The 21,295-nt window shown below is 42.0% G+C and overlaps 1 protein-coding gene across 9 annotated transcripts in view; it reads right to left on the minus strand.

Annotated features, from left to right (window-relative positions):
* The window catches only part of ABCA6 (ATP binding cassette subfamily A member 6), a 60,879-nt gene that overhangs the window by 27,580 nt on the left and 12,004 nt on the right, over window positions 1–21,295 (minus strand). For all 9 annotated transcript variants that reach the window (XR_006265690.1, XM_043447792.1, XM_043448187.1 and 6 more), the window contains 12 exons: window positions 17,247–17,388; window positions 16,081–16,266; window positions 15,655–15,802; window positions 14,171–14,339; window positions 11,752–11,810; window positions 8,408–8,518; window positions 7,825–8,000; window positions 7,374–7,493; window positions 5,453–5,591; window positions 4,103–4,193; window positions 3,061–3,200; window positions 1,166–1,282 (listed from right to left, as the gene is read on the minus strand). Coding sequence is in view for 8 of the 9 variants with exons in the window: in XM_043447792.1 (XP_043303727.1) it covers window positions 1,166–1,282; window positions 3,061–3,200; window positions 4,103–4,193; window positions 5,453–5,591; window positions 7,374–7,493; window positions 7,825–8,000; window positions 8,408–8,518; window positions 11,752–11,810; window positions 14,171–14,339; window positions 15,655–15,802; window positions 16,081–16,266; window positions 17,247–17,388 (1,598 nt within the window). In the remaining variant the exon portion in view is untranslated. The remainder of the gene's footprint in view (window positions 1–1,165; window positions 1,283–3,060; window positions 3,201–4,102; window positions 4,194–5,452; window positions 5,592–7,373; window positions 7,494–7,824; window positions 8,001–8,407; window positions 8,519–11,751; window positions 11,811–14,170; window positions 14,340–15,654; window positions 15,803–16,080; window positions 16,267–17,246; window positions 17,389–21,295) is intronic.

Raw genomic sequence — 21,295 nt, forward strand, 5'->3', positions numbered from 1 at the left:
ATCATGGATGCCTAAATGTCTACTTAAAATTCTATGTGGAAAAGTCGTCAGATCTGAAACCACCAGATCTGTACCTGATCCCCAGATACATGCCGTACAAGCAGCATGATTTGGGACAAATCATTTAACTGCTGTTCGGCCTGATTTTCTCAGGTGTAAAAGTGCGCCCATGGTGTTTGTTACAAAGGTTATTTTGTTGTTTGTTAGTCGCTCAGTCCTGTCTGACTCTTTGCAACCCCGTGGACTCTAGCCCGCCAGGCTCCTCTGTCCATGGGATTTCCCGGGCAAGAATACTGGAGCGGGTTGCCAGTCTCTTCTCCAGGGGATCTTCCCGACCAGGACTGAACCCACACATCCTGCACTGCAGGAGGATTCTTTACCACTGAGCCACCTGGAAAGCCCATAAAGGTTATTATAGAAAGGTAACTGCAATATAGCCACACGTCGATCAAAGTGTCTGCCATAAAGGTTGCAAAATGACAGCTTTTAAAAATCATCATCCATTAAAACACATGCTGGGCTTCCCTGGTGGCTCAGTGGTAAGGAATCTGTCTGTCAATGTGAGAGCTCCATTGATTGAACCCAGGGTTCAATCCCTGGGTTGGGAAGATCCCCTGGAGAAGGAAATGACAACCCATTCCAGTGTTCCTGCCTGGGAAACCCCACGGACAGAGGAGCCTGGAGGGCTGCATAAAGTCCATGGGGTCACAAACAGTCGGGCATGACTTAGTGACTAAACCACCACCACCAAAACACACCTGAGGAGATTATTGAATCCTTTTCCCCATTAAGGGCTCAGTCTGCAAATGAGCAAGGTAAAGGCAGTCTTGACAAGAAACATCTACTCAGACTTCATGACCCTGATGGAGAGTCTCTGACACCGTCAGAGCATCCAGCAAGCAGGGATTCTTTGGGAGAGGAGACAGCAGCTTAAAGAGGAAGTGAATCGCTTCTGAAGGGAAGTCTGAGATGCACCAAGAAGGGACTTGGGTTTAGTCCTAGTGACGACGTGAGGAACAGGCTGACCGCCCTTCCCAAACAGCACTATCAGATCTGGAATGTGTCTCGTTCCTTGCTGAGAGCCACACAAAAGACACTCTAGACTCTAAGCTGACACATGACCATTTGGAAATTGGTCTTCCGTGACGTATACGAACGGATGTACCTTGCTCACTCGTCGAGTTCCCTTCCAGTTTCACGAAGACTTCATTCAGAGTCGACGTGGAAACCTCATAACTCATCACACCCGGGCCGCAACCCTCATCAAGGTCACTGAAAAGGTCTAAGGCAACAGGAGGGGACAGAGACATCTGAAATACCACATTGACAACTAAGCCTAGTGAATGGACACCTATCTGAATGATGATGCCGAATGTTGTATAGGTCACGTCTTTGGAGGCAAAATTTCACCCGGGTGCACTCCCTCAGTGACCTGAAGAGGGAGGCCTCCCCCCAGTGCACAAACCCTCTGCATCCATCGTCTGCCTATAGCTCACGATGCGCCTGCAAACTTCTTTGAGGAAAGATGAGCAGAGAGAGCACCACCTTCTACCATCGCCCCACAAATCACTGTCACCCCACAAATCATCCATTGCCCCACAAATCACCGTCGCCCCACAAATCACCATCACCCCACAAATCACCATCACCCCACATATCACCATCACCCCACAAATCACCATCGCCCCACAAATCAGCATCGCCCCACAAATCAGCATCGCCCCACAAATCACCATTGCCCCACATATCACCATTGCCCCACAAATCACCATCACCCCACATATCACCATCGCCCCACAAATCACCATCGCCCCACAAATCACCATCACCCCACAAATCACCGTCACCCCACAAATCACCGTTGCCCCACAAATCACCATCACCCCACAAATCACCATCGCCCCACAAATCACCATGACCCCACAAATCACCATCGCCCCACAAATCACCATGACCCCACAAATCACCATCGCCCCACAAATCACCATCACCCCACAAATCACCGTCACCCCACAAATCACCATCATCCCACAAATCACCGTTGCCCCACAAATCACCATGTGCTTCTACCTCCATTCCTGACTCTCCTTCTGGATGGTCTGCAGCTCCTCTCACCCAAGATCACCTCTTTGATTTGGGTCCTGAACTCCTTCCCCTTTGGGACTCTCAAGGACCTCCCAGAATTACCTCTTCCTTTTCTCTCCTGCATCATTAACTTCTGCAAGTACCGGGTCACCCCAAATCACACGCCAAAATGCTGTAAGGTCACCCATTGAACAAAGACGTGTGTGCGTGCATGCAACAAGCAACAGCAAAACAAAGGAACACTCTCCTCCTCCCACACAAATGCATACGCTACTCCAAAGATTTGTCTCTTTTGCTGTCTTTCATTAGTCACATCCTATTCACACATAACCTACACAAACCCAAATGCTACCCTTATACCCCCGCCGCCGCCCGCCCAGAAGCTACTGTTTTCAAGCATCAGTGATTCCAATTTTCTTCTTAATTCAATGAATACATTTTCTTGGTGGGGGGTGGGGAGTTGTTTGTTTTTATTCTTTTAACTTGGTTTCTCTCTTTTTAAAATTTAGTGACAGTCAAAGCCGTTGACTACACCCTCCTTCTAGAAACATTTTCTTCCTTGAGTTAATAAAAACAGACTCTCTTGTTTCTCCTTGAACTGCCCCGGGGGCTCCTGATTTCCACCGCCCTCTGACCCGTCCTCCACTCTCTCCTGAGGGTTCAGTCCTATGTCACCTTCTCATTAATCCAATCCCTTGCATCCCCATCTAATACCCAGGTTCAATTGATTCAACCTGAATCACTGAATCAGTGATTCCCAGATTCAGCTCTCACTCTGCTCTCTGAATTCCTGTATCCCATAACCAACTATACCCTTAGCCGTTGGACAGCTCCACTTGGAAGTTCTCATCTCAGCTTCAGCTCCTTAAGAAACCCGACCCCAAACGAAATCCAAACCCACCACATATGAAAGCTGTAATAATGGTGTGAACACTTGTTCCCAAGCTCATCCCCTCATACTTATACTTAAATTACCTGGAAATTTATTTGTCCTTTCCGCAGGCAATGTATACACAAGCTTTTCTTTGCTTTCCATTTTCAATTTAGCATCAGGGATGTGGTGATTGATGAGGGATGTTATTTTCTCTGGGTCACACATTTCACTTCTGCACAAACTAACATGTAAAGGGAAAGACAGTTCATTTGTGTTTTCCCTGCCGCTGCCACAAAAACAGCTCTTATTGGATTTCTAGCTCTTATGTATTACTTTACTTGGCTCTAGGGAGCAAACAAATGAGGAAATAATAACAATAACAACCATGTCATCAGTTTGGAAAATCTTAGGATCTGGACAGAGAAGATGAATCAGCTCAAAACAACTGCAAGTACACAAAAATAAATAATGCAATTAAAATGATATATCAAGTATGAAGAGAAACAGAGGCAGGCAAGATCATTAGGCAGAAGAGATTTCTTAGGGAAAATAATTACTACCATACTGTGCAGATGTTAGAAAATTAGTGTCTAATAGGGAAATCTGCCCTTCAGCCATGTTTTGTTTGATCATCAAGGTTTTCTCCAAAAAGTATTGGTTTGGCCTGGACACACTTGCTGGTTAGACACCGTCCTCCACTCTTTGTCTCCAGACTTACTCCCTGTTGATGGGAGCTTCTGGAAGGACTTGACTTCCTGTCCTGTGAAAGGGTGGCCATCTACCGGAGTAGTGCATGGGTCAGCTGAGGAGATTCAGGGCAGGAAAAGGGCGAGGCCTGTCAGACCACCCAAGGCCTCAGCCTGGACAGGGGTCCGGGAGGTCAGACCACACAGGACCTCAGCCTGGACGGGGATCCGGGAGGCGGTCATTAGCCCGCCAGGGCTTCTCCCTGTGAAATCTGCCCCGTCCTCCGTGCTGGTGAGGATGCAGGAGCCAAGAATCCAGAGGAGCGCGTGGCAGACGCGGACCGTCCCAGCTGAGCGAGCTGAAGCGTGAGACCGAGTCTCTCCCGGAGCGGCCACCTCTGGCGCAGGCCGTCACTGACGATGCGTCTACAGAGCCAGGCCACCCCGGGTCCTTTACCTCAGGTGATAGCCGAGACCCCATCTTCGCTTCAGAAAGACAGAGGAGCCCACACACTTCAGCTTCCCGTTGGACAGGATCACTTTCCTATCTGAGCAGAAAGGAGTGAGAGAGGGAAGATGGGGTCGTCATCGCTTCACTGTGTGGAAAACATGGGGGGGGGTGCCAGGACTCAGATTTCCAAGGAAGAAGTGTCCTGTGGGAGCCTAACTCCATCTCATGGGCTTTTAAAAACATGAAACATGCACTAAAATGGATGCATTTAAAATGAGCTTCTGCCAGCCTGGAAGGGAGTGGGGTCTGGGGGAGAAAGGATACATGGATACCTATGGCTGAGACCCTTTGCTATTCACCTGAAACTATCGCAACATTGTTAATCGACTATACCCCAACACAAAATGATTTCAATGTTTAAAAAAATTTAAAAGTTATTGTGTATAAAATAAAGTTTAAAGTAAATAAAATGAGCTTCTGCATGGGAGAATGGATAAATGTGTATGTTTTGAACTGCGGTGTTGGAGAAGACTCTTAAGAGTCCCTTGGACTGCAGGGAGATCCAACCAGTCCATCCTAAAGGAGATCAGTCCTGACTATTCATTGGAAGGACTGATGCTGAAGCTGAAACTCCAATACTTTGGCCACCTGATGCAAAGAGCTGACTCATTAGAAAAGACCCTGATGCTGGAAAGATTGAAGGCGGGAGGAGATGGGGATGACAGAGGATGAGATCGTTCGATGGCATCACCAACTCAATGGACATGACTCTGAGTAAGCTCCAGGAGTTGGTGATGGGCAGGGAGGCCTGGCATGCTGCAGTCCACAGAGTCGCAAAAAGTTGGACACGACTGAATGACTGAACTGAACTGTTTAGCTGAATTTCTCTGCTGTGCAACTGGAACTATTGGAAAACTGCTCATCAACTATACTCCAATAGAAGATAAAAAGTTTAAAAATTAAATTAATAAAAAAAAATGAGCTTCTGCATTCCACTTCTGCATTCAGTGGCTTCTGATACTTCTTGAAAAAAATAAATAAATAAACTCCATGAGCGTATTTTCTATTCTGGATGATAAAAAATGAGTGGACATTTTTCAACCAAATAGACATGAAAGAAGACTGGGATGCTGAAATTAATCAAGAGCTGATCTGAAAAGCTGTCAGCATGGTTTTTCATTAGGGCTCACAGTCCAGCACATGCAGAGCTGGTGAGGAGTTCTACGGTGGGACTAGATGGCAGTCATCCCCCGGATTCCTGTGCAATCACTGAGGGAAAGAGAGCAGGAATCTTGCCCTGGGAATCAATGTCTCCCAAATTCTTCACCGTCAAACTGAGATAAAAGTGACAGTTACCAGCCAGGATGTCCACTTCATCCGTCAGGTTGGTACTCAAGAGGATCACACGGTCTGCTTTGCGCTCCCGGAGGAAGTTCCATATTCTTTGTCTTGAGAAAGGATCCAGTCCCGCAGTTGGCTCATCTAATAGCAAAACCTACAGTGGATGAAGATACATACACTGTTTCTCTCGTCCTTGTTAACTGTCTCCACGGTAGAGCATGGGAATCAATAAAAACCGTGCCAAATAATGACTGTCCACCACTTGTATCCAGCAGACTAACACTCATGGTTACACATAGTATGCTCCTCTGGATACGTTATAATGAAAACTCGACCACTTTCAGGGGTAAAAGAAGAGCTTCGTTCTTTGACATTGGTCTTAGCAGTATTTTTTTGGTTATGTCTCCTCAGGCAAGGGAAGCAAAAGCAAAAGTAAATGAATGGGACTACATCAAGCTCAAAAGCTTTTACAGGGCCTTCCCTGGCATTCCAGTGGTTAAGTCTTCACGTTTCCAATGCAGGGGGCACAGGTCTGATCCCTGGTTGGGAACCAAGCTCCCACAGGCCATGTGATGTGGCCAAAAAATTAAAAAGTAAATAAGAATAAATTCTAAGATAAAATAGATAACTGAAATAACTATAAAAACAAAATAAAAAGTTTTTGCAGAGGGAAGGAAACTATCAACAATCCCAAAAGGCTGCCTACCAAGTGGGAGGAGATACTTGTAAATGATTTGACCAATAAGGAGTTAACATCCAAAATATACAAAGGACTCACATGATTCTATATAAAAAAAATAACCTGATTACAAAATGGTCAAGGGATCTGAACAGACATTTTTCAAAGAAGACATATTTATAGCCAACAGACACATGAGCTACTCAACATCACAAACCATCAGGGAAAAAAAGGCACATGAAAACCACAAGGAGATATCACTCACACCTGTCTGAATGGCTATTATCCAAAAGACAATGAATAACAAATACTGGTAAGGATGTGGGAAAAATAGGACCCTTGTGCACTGTTACTGGGAATGTATGTACATTGGTGCAGTCACTATGGAAAACAGTATGGGGTTTCCTTAAAAGCTGAAATTAAAAATAGAACTACCATACAATCCAGAAATTTTACTCCTGTATTAAAAAAAAAAAAAAACCCAAAACACTAATTCAAAAAGACACAAGCATCCTTATGTTTACTGCAGTGTTATTTATAGTAGCCAAGATATGGAAGCCACTTAAATGTCCATAAATAAATGAATGGATAAAGAAGATGTGGGATATATATATATATATATATATATATAGTGGACTATTACTCAGTCAAACGTAGAATGAACATTTGCATCTGTGACAACAGAGATAGACCTAGAGGGTATTATGCTAAGCAGAAGTCAGAGAGAGAAAGACAGATGCTGCATGATCTCATTTACGTGCGGAATCTAAAAATCAAAGCAAACTGGCGAACAGAACAAAACAGAAACCAAATCACAGGTAGAGAGAAGAAAGAGTGGTTGCCGGAAGGGAGGGGGGTGGGAGGATGAGTGAAATAGGGGAGGGAGATTAAGAGGCAGCAACCTCCAGTTACAAAGTAAATAAGCCCTGTCAAAGTGTGTGGCATGGGGAATAGAGTCAGTAATACTTCAATTACTTTGCACAGTGACAGACGGTAGCTAGATTTATCGTGGTGGTCCTTTTGTAACGCATAGAAATGTTAAATCACTACGCTGTGCAGCTGGAAGTCACACAGTGCTGTAGGTCAGTTACATTCCAAGAAGGAGGAGAGGAAGAGGAGGAAGGAGGAGGAGGAGGAGGAATCATCTGTATACAGTAAAATGCTTTTATCACACACACACACACACACACACACACACGAGCTGGACCTCGTCCTGATGCTCACTCTGCAATCCTCCTCATGTATGATTTCACTTACTTGAGGCTCTCCTAAAAGGGCAATCCCAATGGTCAGCTTTCTTTTCTGACCTTCACTTAAAAGTGTAGCAAGATTATCCTGAATGTTCTGTATGTCCAGTTCCAGTAAAACTCTTTGTACCTAGACAAGAAATATACAAAACTTTAAATCCAACATGATTCATATTATGGCATTTTGACCATCCATTAGAGCAGTATATGGAATCGGTAGCCATTCCCTTCTCCAGGGGATCTTCCCAACCCAGGGATCAAACCCAGGTCTCCCACATTGCAGGTGGATTCTTTACCAGCTGAGCCACCAGGGAAGCCCATATATATATATATATATGTATATATATATATATATTTTAAAGGACCTCATTGCATGCATTTCATTTATGGCAGAGCAGTGAATCACTGGTTTAAATTGGCAAATGTTCCGCAGTTCAGAGAATCTGAGCACACCCGTGTACCTCTTGTTCCACGTCCTTTGGCCGAATCCCTTTTATTTTTGCAAACAGCCTGAGGTTTTCCTTCACAGTGAGCGTGTCAAACTGAACATTGAATTGAGGACAAACACCAGTTATCTTTCGGATTTCCTCCAAGTCTTGCATTTCGGAGGGATTTTTATTATAGATGGTAACTGATCCTAAGAATAGAAGTTAAAAATAATTTAACATTGGTGAGATAATACATTTTATTAATGTCTGTAGATCTTATTTAGGAAAATATTGGCATATATTCAGAATTATTATCTAAAATGATGACTTTATAATTTATTAACAACCACTAACTACTCTCAGCGTAAATAGATGTTGAGATTAGTGTATACACAATATCTCCCCTGAAATATCACATAGCAATGAGGACCAGGATTTTCATGAAAACTTGGGAAATAGAACATATATATAAAATCGTGTAGTTCTGGGAAACAGCTTTAGATAAGCGAACATTATTTCCTCTAAGCAGTTAAATTTAAACCTGAAAACAAGTAAGGCACACATGGCCTCATTCTGCGATCGGGCTTCTTGCCTCTGGGAAGTATCTTTTGCCCACCTTCTGTCGGAACAGACAACCCACTAAGGGTGCTCAGCAACGCCGATTTGCCAGCCCCACTGTGACCCAGAATTGCTGTGATCTGACCTTCATAGATGTCCAAGAACAAGCCTATTTTCAGAATAAAACATCAGCATTATAAATAAGAGGGCAATAGATAGGGTCGTTTCTAAAAACAGAACAATTTATTTTAATTGTGTATTTGAAGCATTTCAATAGTTTAAAATACATTATATTCAGTATTTTCCTGGTTGCTAAAATAACACCTTTACTGTAGAATATTTGAGAAATAAATACAATCACTTAAGATAAAAATCAACCATAATTCCAAATAGCCACATTATAATACACTTGCATCATGTGCATATTTGCACATATGAATATGTAAATATATTTATAAACTTTGGCTGTACTCTATTTTTTTATAGGCTGCCTTTTCAAATATTTAATCATAAACCTTTTTCATGGCATTAATTATCTTTTAAAACACATTCACCAAAAATCTGTATTTTGCCCTAACCCCATTTTTCTATTCTTTTGTTAAAAGTGTTGTGTTTTCATGTCAATAGAAAAATCATTTAACTAAAAATTCTTTGAGATATTATTTTTTCTTTATTTGCTTTACCACCATGTGAAATCCAAACTTCATTACAGAAAGTTGTTGAACACAGCAAGATGAAATTCTTTAGAATCTTGTAAAACATTATATCTAAATGATCAAGTTCTTTCAATTAAAATAAGTGACCTGCTTTCTAGTAATATTGAATTTAATGACTGGACCAAAATTTCAGTTCATCTATTTTCTATCTGGATGATAGACAAAACTTTATAAGGCCAGTTTACTCAACTATTAAATATACTAGTAAAAGTAATTATAAGACAAAATTCTTCCTGTTGTAATCTAATCCATTAAACCCTCACTTGCAAATTGACTAAAAGATTCTAAAGGTCATTGGAAAAATAAACTCAAATGATTAAGAAAATCTACAGAATAGTAAGAGATCAGTCTTGGCTGCAAGATATTAAAATATATTTGAGAACCATAATAATTAAAATATTAGTAATACAGTTATACCAGTGGAGAAAATATAATTAACAAAATAATATATTATTGGTCCAGAATACACTGACCAATAGAATCAGAAAGAAATCTAAAATGGACCAAAGTCAAGATAAGAAATTAAAATCAATGAAACAAGCTTTCGAATCTGTCAAAAAGATGAGTTAATTAATAAACACTATTGAGAAAACTAAAGAATCACATTAACACATCTTACGCTTGCTGTTTTTAAAGGGGAAAGAGCAGTGTTTTCAAGGATAAAAGTGACGCTAGTTATCTTGAAAATTATACATATGATCTGAAAAAAGAAACGGAAGCCTCAGTTTTCTCACATGTAAAGTGGAAGAGAAGTGAGGATCTTATGGGTTAAAGGAAAAAGTCCAGGCTTGTCACTGAGCGTTGCTCTCAGCACACACTAGGTACTCAATAAACCTTGAGTATTTGTGGCTACTATTATTTTTGTTGTTCATAACTGCTTGTGGGAGTATGAATTTTTATAATCTTGGAAGGAAATGATTTGGTACATGAACCAAGAATCTTAAAATTATGGACCCATTTGAATAATTCTGTTTCTAGAAATTTTTATTCAGGAAGTTATTAGTTTTACAAAGACTGAGCAAGAATGTTCACTGCAGTGTTTTTAGGATGGTGAAAAACCTGAAAACAAAGCGAATTTCATACACTAGTATGTGAGTTAAGTAAGCCACGGTATCCACAGAAGGGAATGCCATTTAACTATTCAGCTATTAGACTGCGGCTGTCGTTCAGTCGCTAAGCCGTGTCTGCCTCCTTGCGACCCCGTGAACTGCAGCAGGCCAGGCCTCCCTGCCTTCACTGCTGACAAGCTACGTCAAGGGCATGTTTTCATAGGTGTTCCCAGCGGCCGCAGGAACCCGCTGCCTCCGGGGGAGAAAGACAAGAGGGACAGCTACCGTCTTTACTTCCCGAAGAGCAACTCCAGGGGCTTGTTTCATATATTTTTACACCTATGGATGTTTGCTGCTTTAAAATTTTTTAAGGTTCTGCTACTTTTAAAAATAGAACAAATCCTTGCAGAAGTTGGAACATTTAGACATATTGATGAGGGCAAAAGTGGTTCATACTGAGCTCTGAAAATTGAAATATTTAAAAATACTTTAATGTGTCTTTGGCTATAATTTAAAAAAGAAACCACATGTCTAGATGGTATTGGATAAAAATAAACTTCAACTGTCAGGAAGAAACACATGTGGGGGTCTTTCCATTTATCCATCTTAAATGCATAATATAAGGAGACATTTTTAAAAGGTGCAGAAGGGAATATAAATAATAACAGTTTTCACCAAGTAGGAAAAAACCCAACACGTTTACACAAGTACATTAAATTCTCAAAGGGAAGACATACTCTCAAAGGATGAGACCTGAGGGATCTGCATTTGTTAGAAAATAAATGTAACGTAAGCAAAGTGGACCAAGAACTCGCAACCTTGGGAGGGTTGACGGCTCTTCCGTTTTTAGCTGTTAAGGCTTCTGTCCCTTCAAAAATATATTCCTCCTAAAAATAATCATCCATACAGCAAGCTGTCCTCTATGAAATGTCACCACTAACTTTGATGCTTGCTTAAACGTTTGTCATAGAAAAATACATTTGTGAGAATACTCGGTTTCAAATACATCAGTTCACTAGCAATTATAAACTATGGTTATTGTAGGATACTGGCTTGTGGCTCAGATAGTAAAGAATCTGCCTGCAGTGCAGGAGACCCAGGTTCAATCCCTGAGTCGGGAAGATGCCCTGGAGAAGGGAATGGCAACCCACTCCAGTCTTCTAGCCTGGGAAATTCCATGGACAGAGGAGCCTGGTGGGATACAGTCCATGGGGTCACAAAGAGTCAGACTTAGCAACCAAACAACAACAACAACAAAGGTGTTATTCGTCTTATGCTAATCTTGCCAATACATATAAACTATGAATATTCCCTGACTAGTATAAAAATTTATCCATTTTAAGTCTAGACATTCTTTCCTTATAGTGCAAATATAATAAAATATTGCTAATAGCAAATTCATCTTTAAAAATGAAGTAGCATTTTTCTGTGTATGCTTCCATTTTTGTAGATAAGTAGATCCATGAAACATCTGGAAGGATTTTTACGTCCAGTTCTTAATCGTGGTGAATTTCTAGGTAGCGGAGGTAGGTTGTTTGTATCGTTTTCTGTTTTGCTTATCTATAATCTGTAATTTTTTACACTGAACTTTTTCCATTTTTTAAGAAGTCAATGAAACAATGAAAGTTTTTCTTTACCTTTCAATACTTCCCCTTTTCCAGTCTTTTCTTTATATACTTTTTTAACATTTCTGATTCTGAAATGAAAAAAAAATGGGTGCTTAGGTACCCAGTAGAAAAGTAAAAATTGTGCAGATCACGAATGACTTGAGTTAGAGAGGCAGCCAGCTTTATGTGAAAAAAGAAGACGTAACAGTCTACTCAGGAAGACCAAGACTTATTTCTGACTAAACGCTTCCCCTGAGGGGGAAAATGAAAGAGCCCCTTTAGAAAGTTACAGTTAGGGTGAGAGAGAAGCCTGGGGGGCCACAGTCCACGGGAGTGCAGAGTCAGATGTGACCTAGCGACTGAGCGTGCACTGGTGTTCCAGTGGGTAAGACTCCAGGTTTCCAATGCAGGGGGCCTGGGTTCGATCCCTGGTCAGTGAACTAGATCCCACAGCCGCATCCAAGGGTTCACGCGCCACAGCAATAGATCCCACATGCATCAAAGAAGGTCAGAAAGATCCTGCAAGCCACAGCCAAGACCCAAGGCAGCCAAATAAATGTGTGTGTGTGCTCAGGCGTGTCCGATCTTTGCAGCCCCATGGACGTAGCCCGCCAGGCTTCTCTGCCCATGTAATTCTCCAGGTGAGAATACTGGATGTGTTGCCATTTCCTCCTCCAGAGGACCGTCCTGACCCAGGGATCAAACCCGCGTCCCTTTTATCGCCTGCATTGGCAGGCGGATTCTTTAGCACTGTGTCACCTGGGATTGTTTCATCAAATACACACACACACAGACACACTTCTAGATCCGTGATCACCAAGCTTGAACACACACTAAAATTTCAAAGGAGACAGATACAGGGCAAAGCAAGAATCAAGTTCAGACAAATGAGCCATGTCAGGACCATATAAGACCACATACAATGCATCTTCGAGTTCAAAGGGAAGCTTCACCCTCCTTTCTGACCCTGAACGAGAATAAAGGGAAGGACGTTTATCAACCAGGATGCTGGCGGTGGCAGGGTAGAGCAAAGAGTCTGGAGATTTAAAAGAAAAGGCGTCAAAGCTGCTGAATCCAAGAGGATACTTTATTTCTGCCTTTCTGGGTATAGTGGGACCCCAGGGGCGAGGGACTTCAGCATTTTATTTTAATATATAAACTTCCACTTGGGAAAAGCTGATTGTTTTTGGATTTCAAGATGACAAACCACAATGTTTGGAGCAGACACGCTGATTCCAAATTTCTTACTTCTTCCATTTGACAGTAGAAGCCGGTCAAAAGTACAGAGAAAAGGATTCAGAGATCCTAAGACCAGCAGAAACACAGAGGCGGGGGCGGACAGAAGCGGGGGGAGACTAGACAGAGGGTGAGGCGGCCACACTGCACGGTGCTGAGCAGACGGGACTCTCACGATCGTAGGAGACACTGTAGGTGACGATAGTGGAGGAGCTCAAAGCGACGTTTACAAACCTGCTCTTTAATATTCTGCTTCAGGTTCACCCGCTGCCATTGGTTAATATTTCATTTATTTTGGCCACTATGGAAAACAGTATGGGAAGTGAAAGTGAAGTCGCTCAGTCGTGTCTGACTCTTTGCGACCCCATGGACTGTAGCCTGCCAGGCTCCTCTGTCCATGGGATTCTCCAGGCAAGAATACTGGAGTGGGTTGCCATTTCCTTCTCCAGGGGATCTTTCCGACCCAGGGACTGAACCCGGGTCTCCCACATTGCAGGCAGACTCTTTACCATCTGAGCCACTGGGAAGCCCTCAACAGTATGGAGATTCCTCAATAAACTAAAAATAGAGTCGCCATATGACCCAGTAATCCCATTCCTGGGCATATATCCAGAGAAAACCCTAATCTAAAAGGATACATGCACCCCAGTGTTCAGAGCAGCACTGTTTACAACAGGCAAGCCATGGAAACACCTCAATGTGCATCGACGGATGCGTGGGTGAAGCTGTGGTACGTTCACGTGGGACATTACTCGTCCCTAAGAGAGAATGGAATGCCTGCCATCTGCAGCAGCAGGGATGCAGCTAGCAATGATCAGGCTACGTGCAGTAAGGCAGAAAGACAAACACCACATGGCGTCACTTACGTGGGGAACCTCCCACATGACCCAAGTGAACAAACCCACAAACAGAGACAGACTCACAGACAGAAGCAGACGGTGGCTGCCGAGGAGGAGGGGTGGGAAGGGCTGGGAGTTTGCGGTTAGCAGAGGCAAACTATCACAAACAGAACGGATAAACAGCAAGGTCCTACTATGCAGAACGGGGCACTCTATTCAGGATCCTGTGATAAACCGCCGTGGACAAGGATATATAACTGAACCCCCTGACTGCGCAGCAGAAATCAATAGGACACTATAAGCCAGCTACACTTAATAAACTTTTTAAATAGACTCATTTCCTTGCACCCAGGTATCAGGATACGTGTGACTACCTGATGGCTTCTCTCCCGTGGAATTCTGGAGCCATGGGCTCACAGTAATCATCGGAGAGGGGCTCAGGGTCCACGTCTATCTCGGCGACATGACTACCAGTCCTCCGGTGTTGGAAACAACATGATGAGTTCAGGAAAAATAATGGCGAATAATGGGACTCATTTCCATCTAATTAATCAAGAGGTGATAAAACATTTGTTTAGTACCATGAAAACAATGAGCACACAAGCCTTCTTTAGAACAGTGCAGAATGTCTCGGACTTTTAAGCATCATAACTAAATTGCTTTCTAACTCCCTATTATCGAGAAGAAATCTTGAGAGTGAAAGAAATAATGAAAATGAAAAAGAAACAACATATTATTATGACAAGTAAACAATATAATAGAAACCTTGATAAAATATAAATTAAAGACTTGAATAAAGTGCTTCCTAAAAGTTGTTTAGAATAATGATTAAATCACATATTGAGCAGGAAAAGCCTTAACATGGCACATAAAAATAATTTTAAATATGTTTGTGAACTTAAGAAATCATGTGATTCAAAAGTATGATTGAGCAAGATACTGAAATCTATATGGTACATGAATGAAAAGTACTTGGAGAAATTAATTTGTTCAGGATGAACATATGGTCATTCTCTAGATTTTAAAAAATGGAATAGCATTTGTTACTACTAACGGTCTTCAGATATTAACCAGAAGTGATAAAGAGACAGACATACATACAAATAAATACACAGGAATATAAAGAACAAATTTAAATCCAGTCAAAGTGGAAGAAACATAAAAAATAAAATATATAAATAGGATCATGCAAGGGAAAAAAGCATGCTGATTCTAGTATGTCTGTAGGAATTCCAGACTTATGTGAAATTTTTAGTTGTTTTCAAGATAAAGAAACTTTAACTGGGTAATAAAGTGAAGTCACTCAGTCGTGTCTGACTCTTTGCAACCCCATGGACTGTAGCCTGCCAGGTTCCTCCATCCATGGGATTTTCCAGGCAAGAATACTGGAGTGGGGTGCCATGCCCTCCTCCAGGGGATCATTTCTATAAATACGAGCAATATATGACAAAGGTTAGGAGGCACTTTCACTATGCAATATCCCTATGCTAACCAAAACCATCTTAAGACTAATTTATTTTCACCTGTCCTGATATAAACCCTTAATATCATTCTTTGAAAACACTTTCAGTGATCTTTGAAAAATGTAACATTATTTAAAATATAACTATAATGTGCATTAAAATGATCATCATTTCATATTTATAATGTGTATCACTATATCACATTCAGAAGAATAATTATTTTTAGGTAGCAATTCCTTTAGACCGTTAAAGCTATGAAGCAGAGAAAAAGAAATCATTCAGTCTGTGATGTGAAATGCTTGTCATTCCTTATTTCTTAAAATATATAACTTTAAGAAAAGCATCTTTACTGTGATCAGTACCAGTAGAGGTAGGAAAAAACTGCAGTTACTTACAGGGTAGGATTTTGTCAAAGTATAATGCCAACACCAAGTATAAAAGGGCATCGAAAGTCAATATGGAGAAAGTCACTATCATTATATATGAGTCTCCAGAAGTGTCAGGAAAAATAACACCATTCATAGTATAATCCAGGTGGATAATCTAAGATTCAAACAAAAATAATAATAAATACTTGAAAATAATTCAGTGTAGCAGCAAGAACTACCACTTTATTAAGTAGTTTTTCTAAGAAACCCACATAATGAAGCTCTTAGGGAAACTTTTTATTTTACAGCAATCGAAGCAGTATAAGAAGGGAACATTGATTTTTAAAAATATAATGTTTTAATAATAGAAATTTAAGTTGCCGTTCTTTTTCAAGAGAGTCTTTTCCAGGTTCTTAGGAATGATGACAATGTTAGGATTACCTCTGATCTCACCTGGTTAATTCCAGCACTGAAGGCAAAGGGGCTACAGATGCTGAAAATCCACTTCAAAGGTGAAGGAAGTTGTTGGTAAAACGCAGTGAATCCCACACCCCCCCAGAAGAGGGTGAGGAGAAACACAACCAAACTGGTGAGGATGGTTTTCTTTAGCAACACAGTCATCAGGAAGGCCAAAGCGATCTGAAAGAGCCAAGACACTACACAGACCGATGGTCAGTGGTACCACTGACAAAGGTCAAAATAAGGACCTTTGTACCATAACATAAATATTTACCACAGACACAGTGATGAGCAACATTAAGGGATAATTATGCTCAATGCTTCTCTCAACCTCCTTGTAAGGAGAATCTTTATTTGCCTACTTAAATGCTGGGCTTGAAAGGCCGCAGGAAGAGCTGTTGTTGCTCTATAGCGGCTAAGTCCTGTTCCGACTCTTTGAGACCCCGTGGACTGTAGCCTGCCAGGCTTCTCTGTCCATGGGATTCTCCAGGCAAGAATACTGGAGTGGGTTGCCATGCCCTCCTCCAAAGGATCTTTCCGACCCAGGGATGGAACCCATGTCTCCTGTACTGGCAGGCGGGTTCTTAACCACTTGTCTACTTGGAAAACCTGCAGGAAGAGCTGAGAAAAGGATAAAACTGCAGCCTTGGAAAGAGGGAAAGAAACTAAACTAATATATTAACACAGAGCGTCTACTGTGTTTTGCAGAAAACCCCCTGGAAGGTGGAAGAAGTCAGAGGAGCCTGTTCAGAGAAGGAAGAGAGAGTGACATGGGTGGTTGGACCAGGGTGGGGGGTTACAAGGAGATAAGATAACAAAAGCTACCATCTGATAGGGAATCTTTGGGGGAAAAATGGTGGGTTCAGCCGTTAAGAACATTCTCATCAATCTATAAAAATCTTAGGTATTTTTTAGAGTCAAAACAATTTTCTTTCTTTTTGATGCATCATTTCATTAATTCAGACCTTTATGCAAAAAAAAAAAGAGTTTCAATTTTATTTAGGTTACATCATTTTCTCATACTCATAAAGACTTCTCAAGCAAACACACACACACACAACATGAAAAAAGTGGCTATAGTAGCCTGCTCAGACATTGATTCTTGTTACATGTAACCAAGGCCGAAAGCAGGGACGATGGTAGCAAACATATGAACTTACCAAGGATAAGCCATACAAGAAAAATAGAGTAAATATGACCGTGAAGCCCGTCAGGATGATGATTTCAGTAGATGTTATGATGACTGTGATGATTATGGAAGTAACGAAGATGAAGGCAGCATAGATTAAACCCCAGGAGAGCCTAAAGAAAGATAAACAATATTTCAGTTGTTTTAACTTCATTATGAAATATTCAAGACACACAAAAATACTTAAAGAATAGCACAATGGCTACCTTTGTACCTGCCACCTATTAACAGATCCTTGCACCTTGGAAGAAAAGCTATGACAAACCTAGACAGAATATTAAAGAGCAAGGGCATCACTTTTCCAACAAAGGTCTGTATAGCCAAAGCTATGGTTTTTCCAGTAGTCACATATGGATGTGAGAGTTGAACCATGAAGAAGGCTGAGTGCTGAAGAATTGATGCTTTTGAGCTGTGGAGTTGGCAAAGACTCTTAAGAGTCCCTTGGAGAGCAAGGAGATCCAACCAGTCCATCCTAAAGAAAATTAGTCCTGAATATTCATTGGAAGGACTGATGCTGAAGCTGAAACTCCAGTACTTTGGCCACCTGATGTGAAGAGCAGACTCATTGGAAAAGACCTTGATGCTGGGAGGGATTGGGGGCAGGAGGAGCAGGGGGTGACAGAGGATGAGATGGTTGGATGGCATCACTGACTCAATGGACATGAGTTTGAGCAAATAAGTGAAGGACAGAGAAGCCTGGCGTGCTGTGGTCCATACGATGGAAAAGAGTCAGACACAACTTAGCGACTGCACAACAATGAACTAAAACATTACCACGGCTCTGCTGGTGTCACCCTGCATACTGACTCGGTATTCACGTTGTGTAACTAATATGAACAAGCATCAGGAGTGTCACCTCGCATGTGTTCTTTTGAAACTTGCCTTTGTTCACAACACGTAAACATTATACACTGGCGTATCATATTTCATTGTGTGAATGCAACTCAGTGTTCTCCTGTCCATAGCCATATAGGTTGTTTCCAGACCTCCTTTCTAATGCAACGTTGCTAAGAATATTCTTGCACTTGCCTTTTTGGAGCAAAGTGCACACAATTTTTCTTTAAGGTGAGATTGCTGAATTCCAGGAGATAAGCATTTGGTGTTTTCAGCTTTATTACATATTACCAAAGTGTCCTCATTATAAAATTGGAAGGAAACAACAGCTGCTGGTCCATCAATGACCGTGGCTGTACTCGAGGCCAACCGATGATGTGGTCACTCCTGAGGACCGCAGCCAGCAGCAACCCCGCCTTCCCTCCTGTAGGAAGTTGGAATCTCATAACTGCCCTGAGCCCAGTGCATGCTTGCTGCTCCTGTTCAGCGTTTCTTTCTGAAAACTGATTCAGGTGATGGTGGGCTTCGCAGGAGGCTCAGTGGTAAAAAAAAAATCCCCCGGCAATGCAGGAGACACGGGTTTGATCCCTGGGTCTGGAAGATCCCCTGGAGAAGGGAACGGCAACCCACTCCAGTATTCTTGCCTGGAGAATCCCATGGACAGAGGAGCCTGGTGGGTTATAGTCCATGGGGTCACAAAGAGCTGGACATGACTGAACATAGATTATGGTTACACCCTTACGCGTTCACACTGCCTTGCTTTAGATGTGCTGGTGTTCACATTTTTATGAAGTGGGTATTAGAAGTAGCAGTCAGTCTTAGATTTAGGAAACCTGAAGAGCATTTTAGCCCAAGCTTCTCATTTTACAGATGAATAAATGGCAGTTCTTCTTCCTGGTAAAGGTCGCCACAGTAAGTCAGTAACAGAACTGAGAGAGCAGCTCTAGGCTTTCAGTCAGGTCAGAGTTCTTCCTTGAAACAGCTGGAGAAAACAGTGAAATTATTAAAATCAGGAATTTGCATGAATATGTCCCAGTACAGCATGTTTCAGTTCACTTCAGTTCAGTCGCTCAGTCGTGTCTGACTCTTTGCGACCTCATGGACCGCAGCACGCCAGGCCTCCCTGTCCATCACCAACTCCCGAAGTTTACCCAAACTCAAGTCCATTGAGTCAGTGATGCCATCCAGCCATCTCATCCTCTGTCGTCCCTTCTCCTCCTGCCCCCAATCTTTCCCAGCATCAGGGCCTTTTCCAATGAGTCAAATCTTCGCATGAGGTGGCCAAAGTATTGGAGTTTCAGCTTCAACATCAGTCCTTCCAATGAACACCCAGGACTGATCTCCTTTAGGATGGACTGGCTGGATCTCCTTGCAGTCCAAGGGACTCCCAAGAGTCTTCTCCAACACCACAGTTCAAGAGCATCAATTCTTTGGCGCTCAGCTTTCTTCAGAGTCCAACTCTCACATCCATACATGACCACTGGAAAAACCATAGCCTTGACTGGATAGACCTTTGTTGACAAAGTAATGTCTCTGCTTTTTAATATACTATATAGGTTGGTCATAACTTTCCTTCCAAGGAGTAAGCATCTTTTAATTTCATGGCTGCAGTCACCATCTGCAGTGATTTTGGAGCCCAAAAAATAAAGTCAGCCACTGTTTCCACTGTTTCCCCTTCTATTTGCCATGAGGTGATGGGACCAGATGCCATGATCTTAGTTTTCTGAATGTTGAGATTTAAGCCAACGTTTTCACTCTCCTCTTTCACTTTCATCAAGAGGCTTTTTAGTTCTTCTTCATTCTCTGCCATAAGGGTGGTGTCATCTGCATATCTGAGGTTATTGATATTTCTCCCAGCAATCTTGATTCCATCTTGTGCTTCTTCCAGCCCAGCGTTTCTCATGATGTACTCTGCATAGAAGTTAAATAAGCAGGGTGACAATATACAGTCTTGACGTACTCCTTTTCCTATTTGGAACCAGTCTGTTCTATGTCCAGTTCTAACTGTTGCTTCCTGACTTGCACACAGGTTTCTCAAGAGGCAGGTCAGGTGGTCTGGTATTCCCATGTCTTTCAGAATTTTCCACAGTTTATTGTGACCCACACAGTCAAAGGCTTTGGCATAGCCAATAAAGCAGAAATAGATGTTTTTCTGGAACTCTCTTGCTTTTTCCATGATCCATAGGATGTTGGCAATTTGATCTCTGGTTCCTCTGCCTTTTCTAAAACTAGCTTGAACATCTGGAAGTTCACAGTTCACGTATTGCTGAAGCCTGGCTTGGAGAATTTTGAGCATTACTTTACTAGCATGTGAGATGAGTGCAATTGTGCGGTAGTTTGAGCATTCTTTGGGATTGCCTTTCTTTAGAATTGGAATGAAAACTGACCTTTTCCAATCCTGTGGCCACTGCTGAGTTTTCCAAATTTGCTGACATTGATTGCAGCACTTTCACAGCATCATTTTCTAGGATTTGAAAGAGCTCAACTGGAATTCCATCACCTCCACTAGCTTTGTTCATAGTGATGCTTTCTAAGGCCCACTTGACATCACATTCCAGGATGTTTGTCTGTAGGTGAGTGATCACCATTGTGATTATCTGGGTCATGAAGATCTTTTTTGTACAATTCTTCTGTGTATTTTTGCCACCTCTTCTTAATATCTTCTGCTTCTGTGAGGTCCATAACATTTCTGTCCTTTATTGAGCCCATCTTTGCATGAAATGACCAACTGTCCTATGTCCTGAGAAACTCCTGAAAGTGAAAGTCGCTCATTGGTATTCGACTCTTTGCAACCCCATGTTCTATACAGTCCATGGGATTCTCCAGGCCAGAATACTGGAGTGGGTAGCCTTTTCCTTCTCCAGGACATCTTCCCACCCCAGGGATCGAACCCAGGTCTTCCGTATTGCAGGCGGATTCTTTACCAGTTGAGCCACAAGGGAAGCAAAGAGTTGGACACAACTGAGCGACTGAACTGAACTGAACTTGCATGAATTGTTCTCTTGGTATCTCTGATTTTCTTGAAGAGATCTCTAGTCTTTCCCATTCTATTGTTTTCCTCTATTTCTTTGCCTGATCATTGAGGAAGCCTTTCTTATCTCTCCTTGCTATTCTTTGGAACTCTGCATTCAAATGGGAATATTTTTCCTTTTCTCCCCTGCTTTTCACTTCTCTTCTTTTCACAGC

This window comes from Cervus canadensis, chromosome 1 (genome assembly GCF_019320065.1).
Source record: "Cervus canadensis isolate Bull #8, Minnesota chromosome 1, ASM1932006v1, whole genome shotgun sequence".
Lineage (NCBI taxonomy): Eukaryota > Metazoa > Chordata > Mammalia > Artiodactyla > Cervidae > Cervus > Cervus canadensis.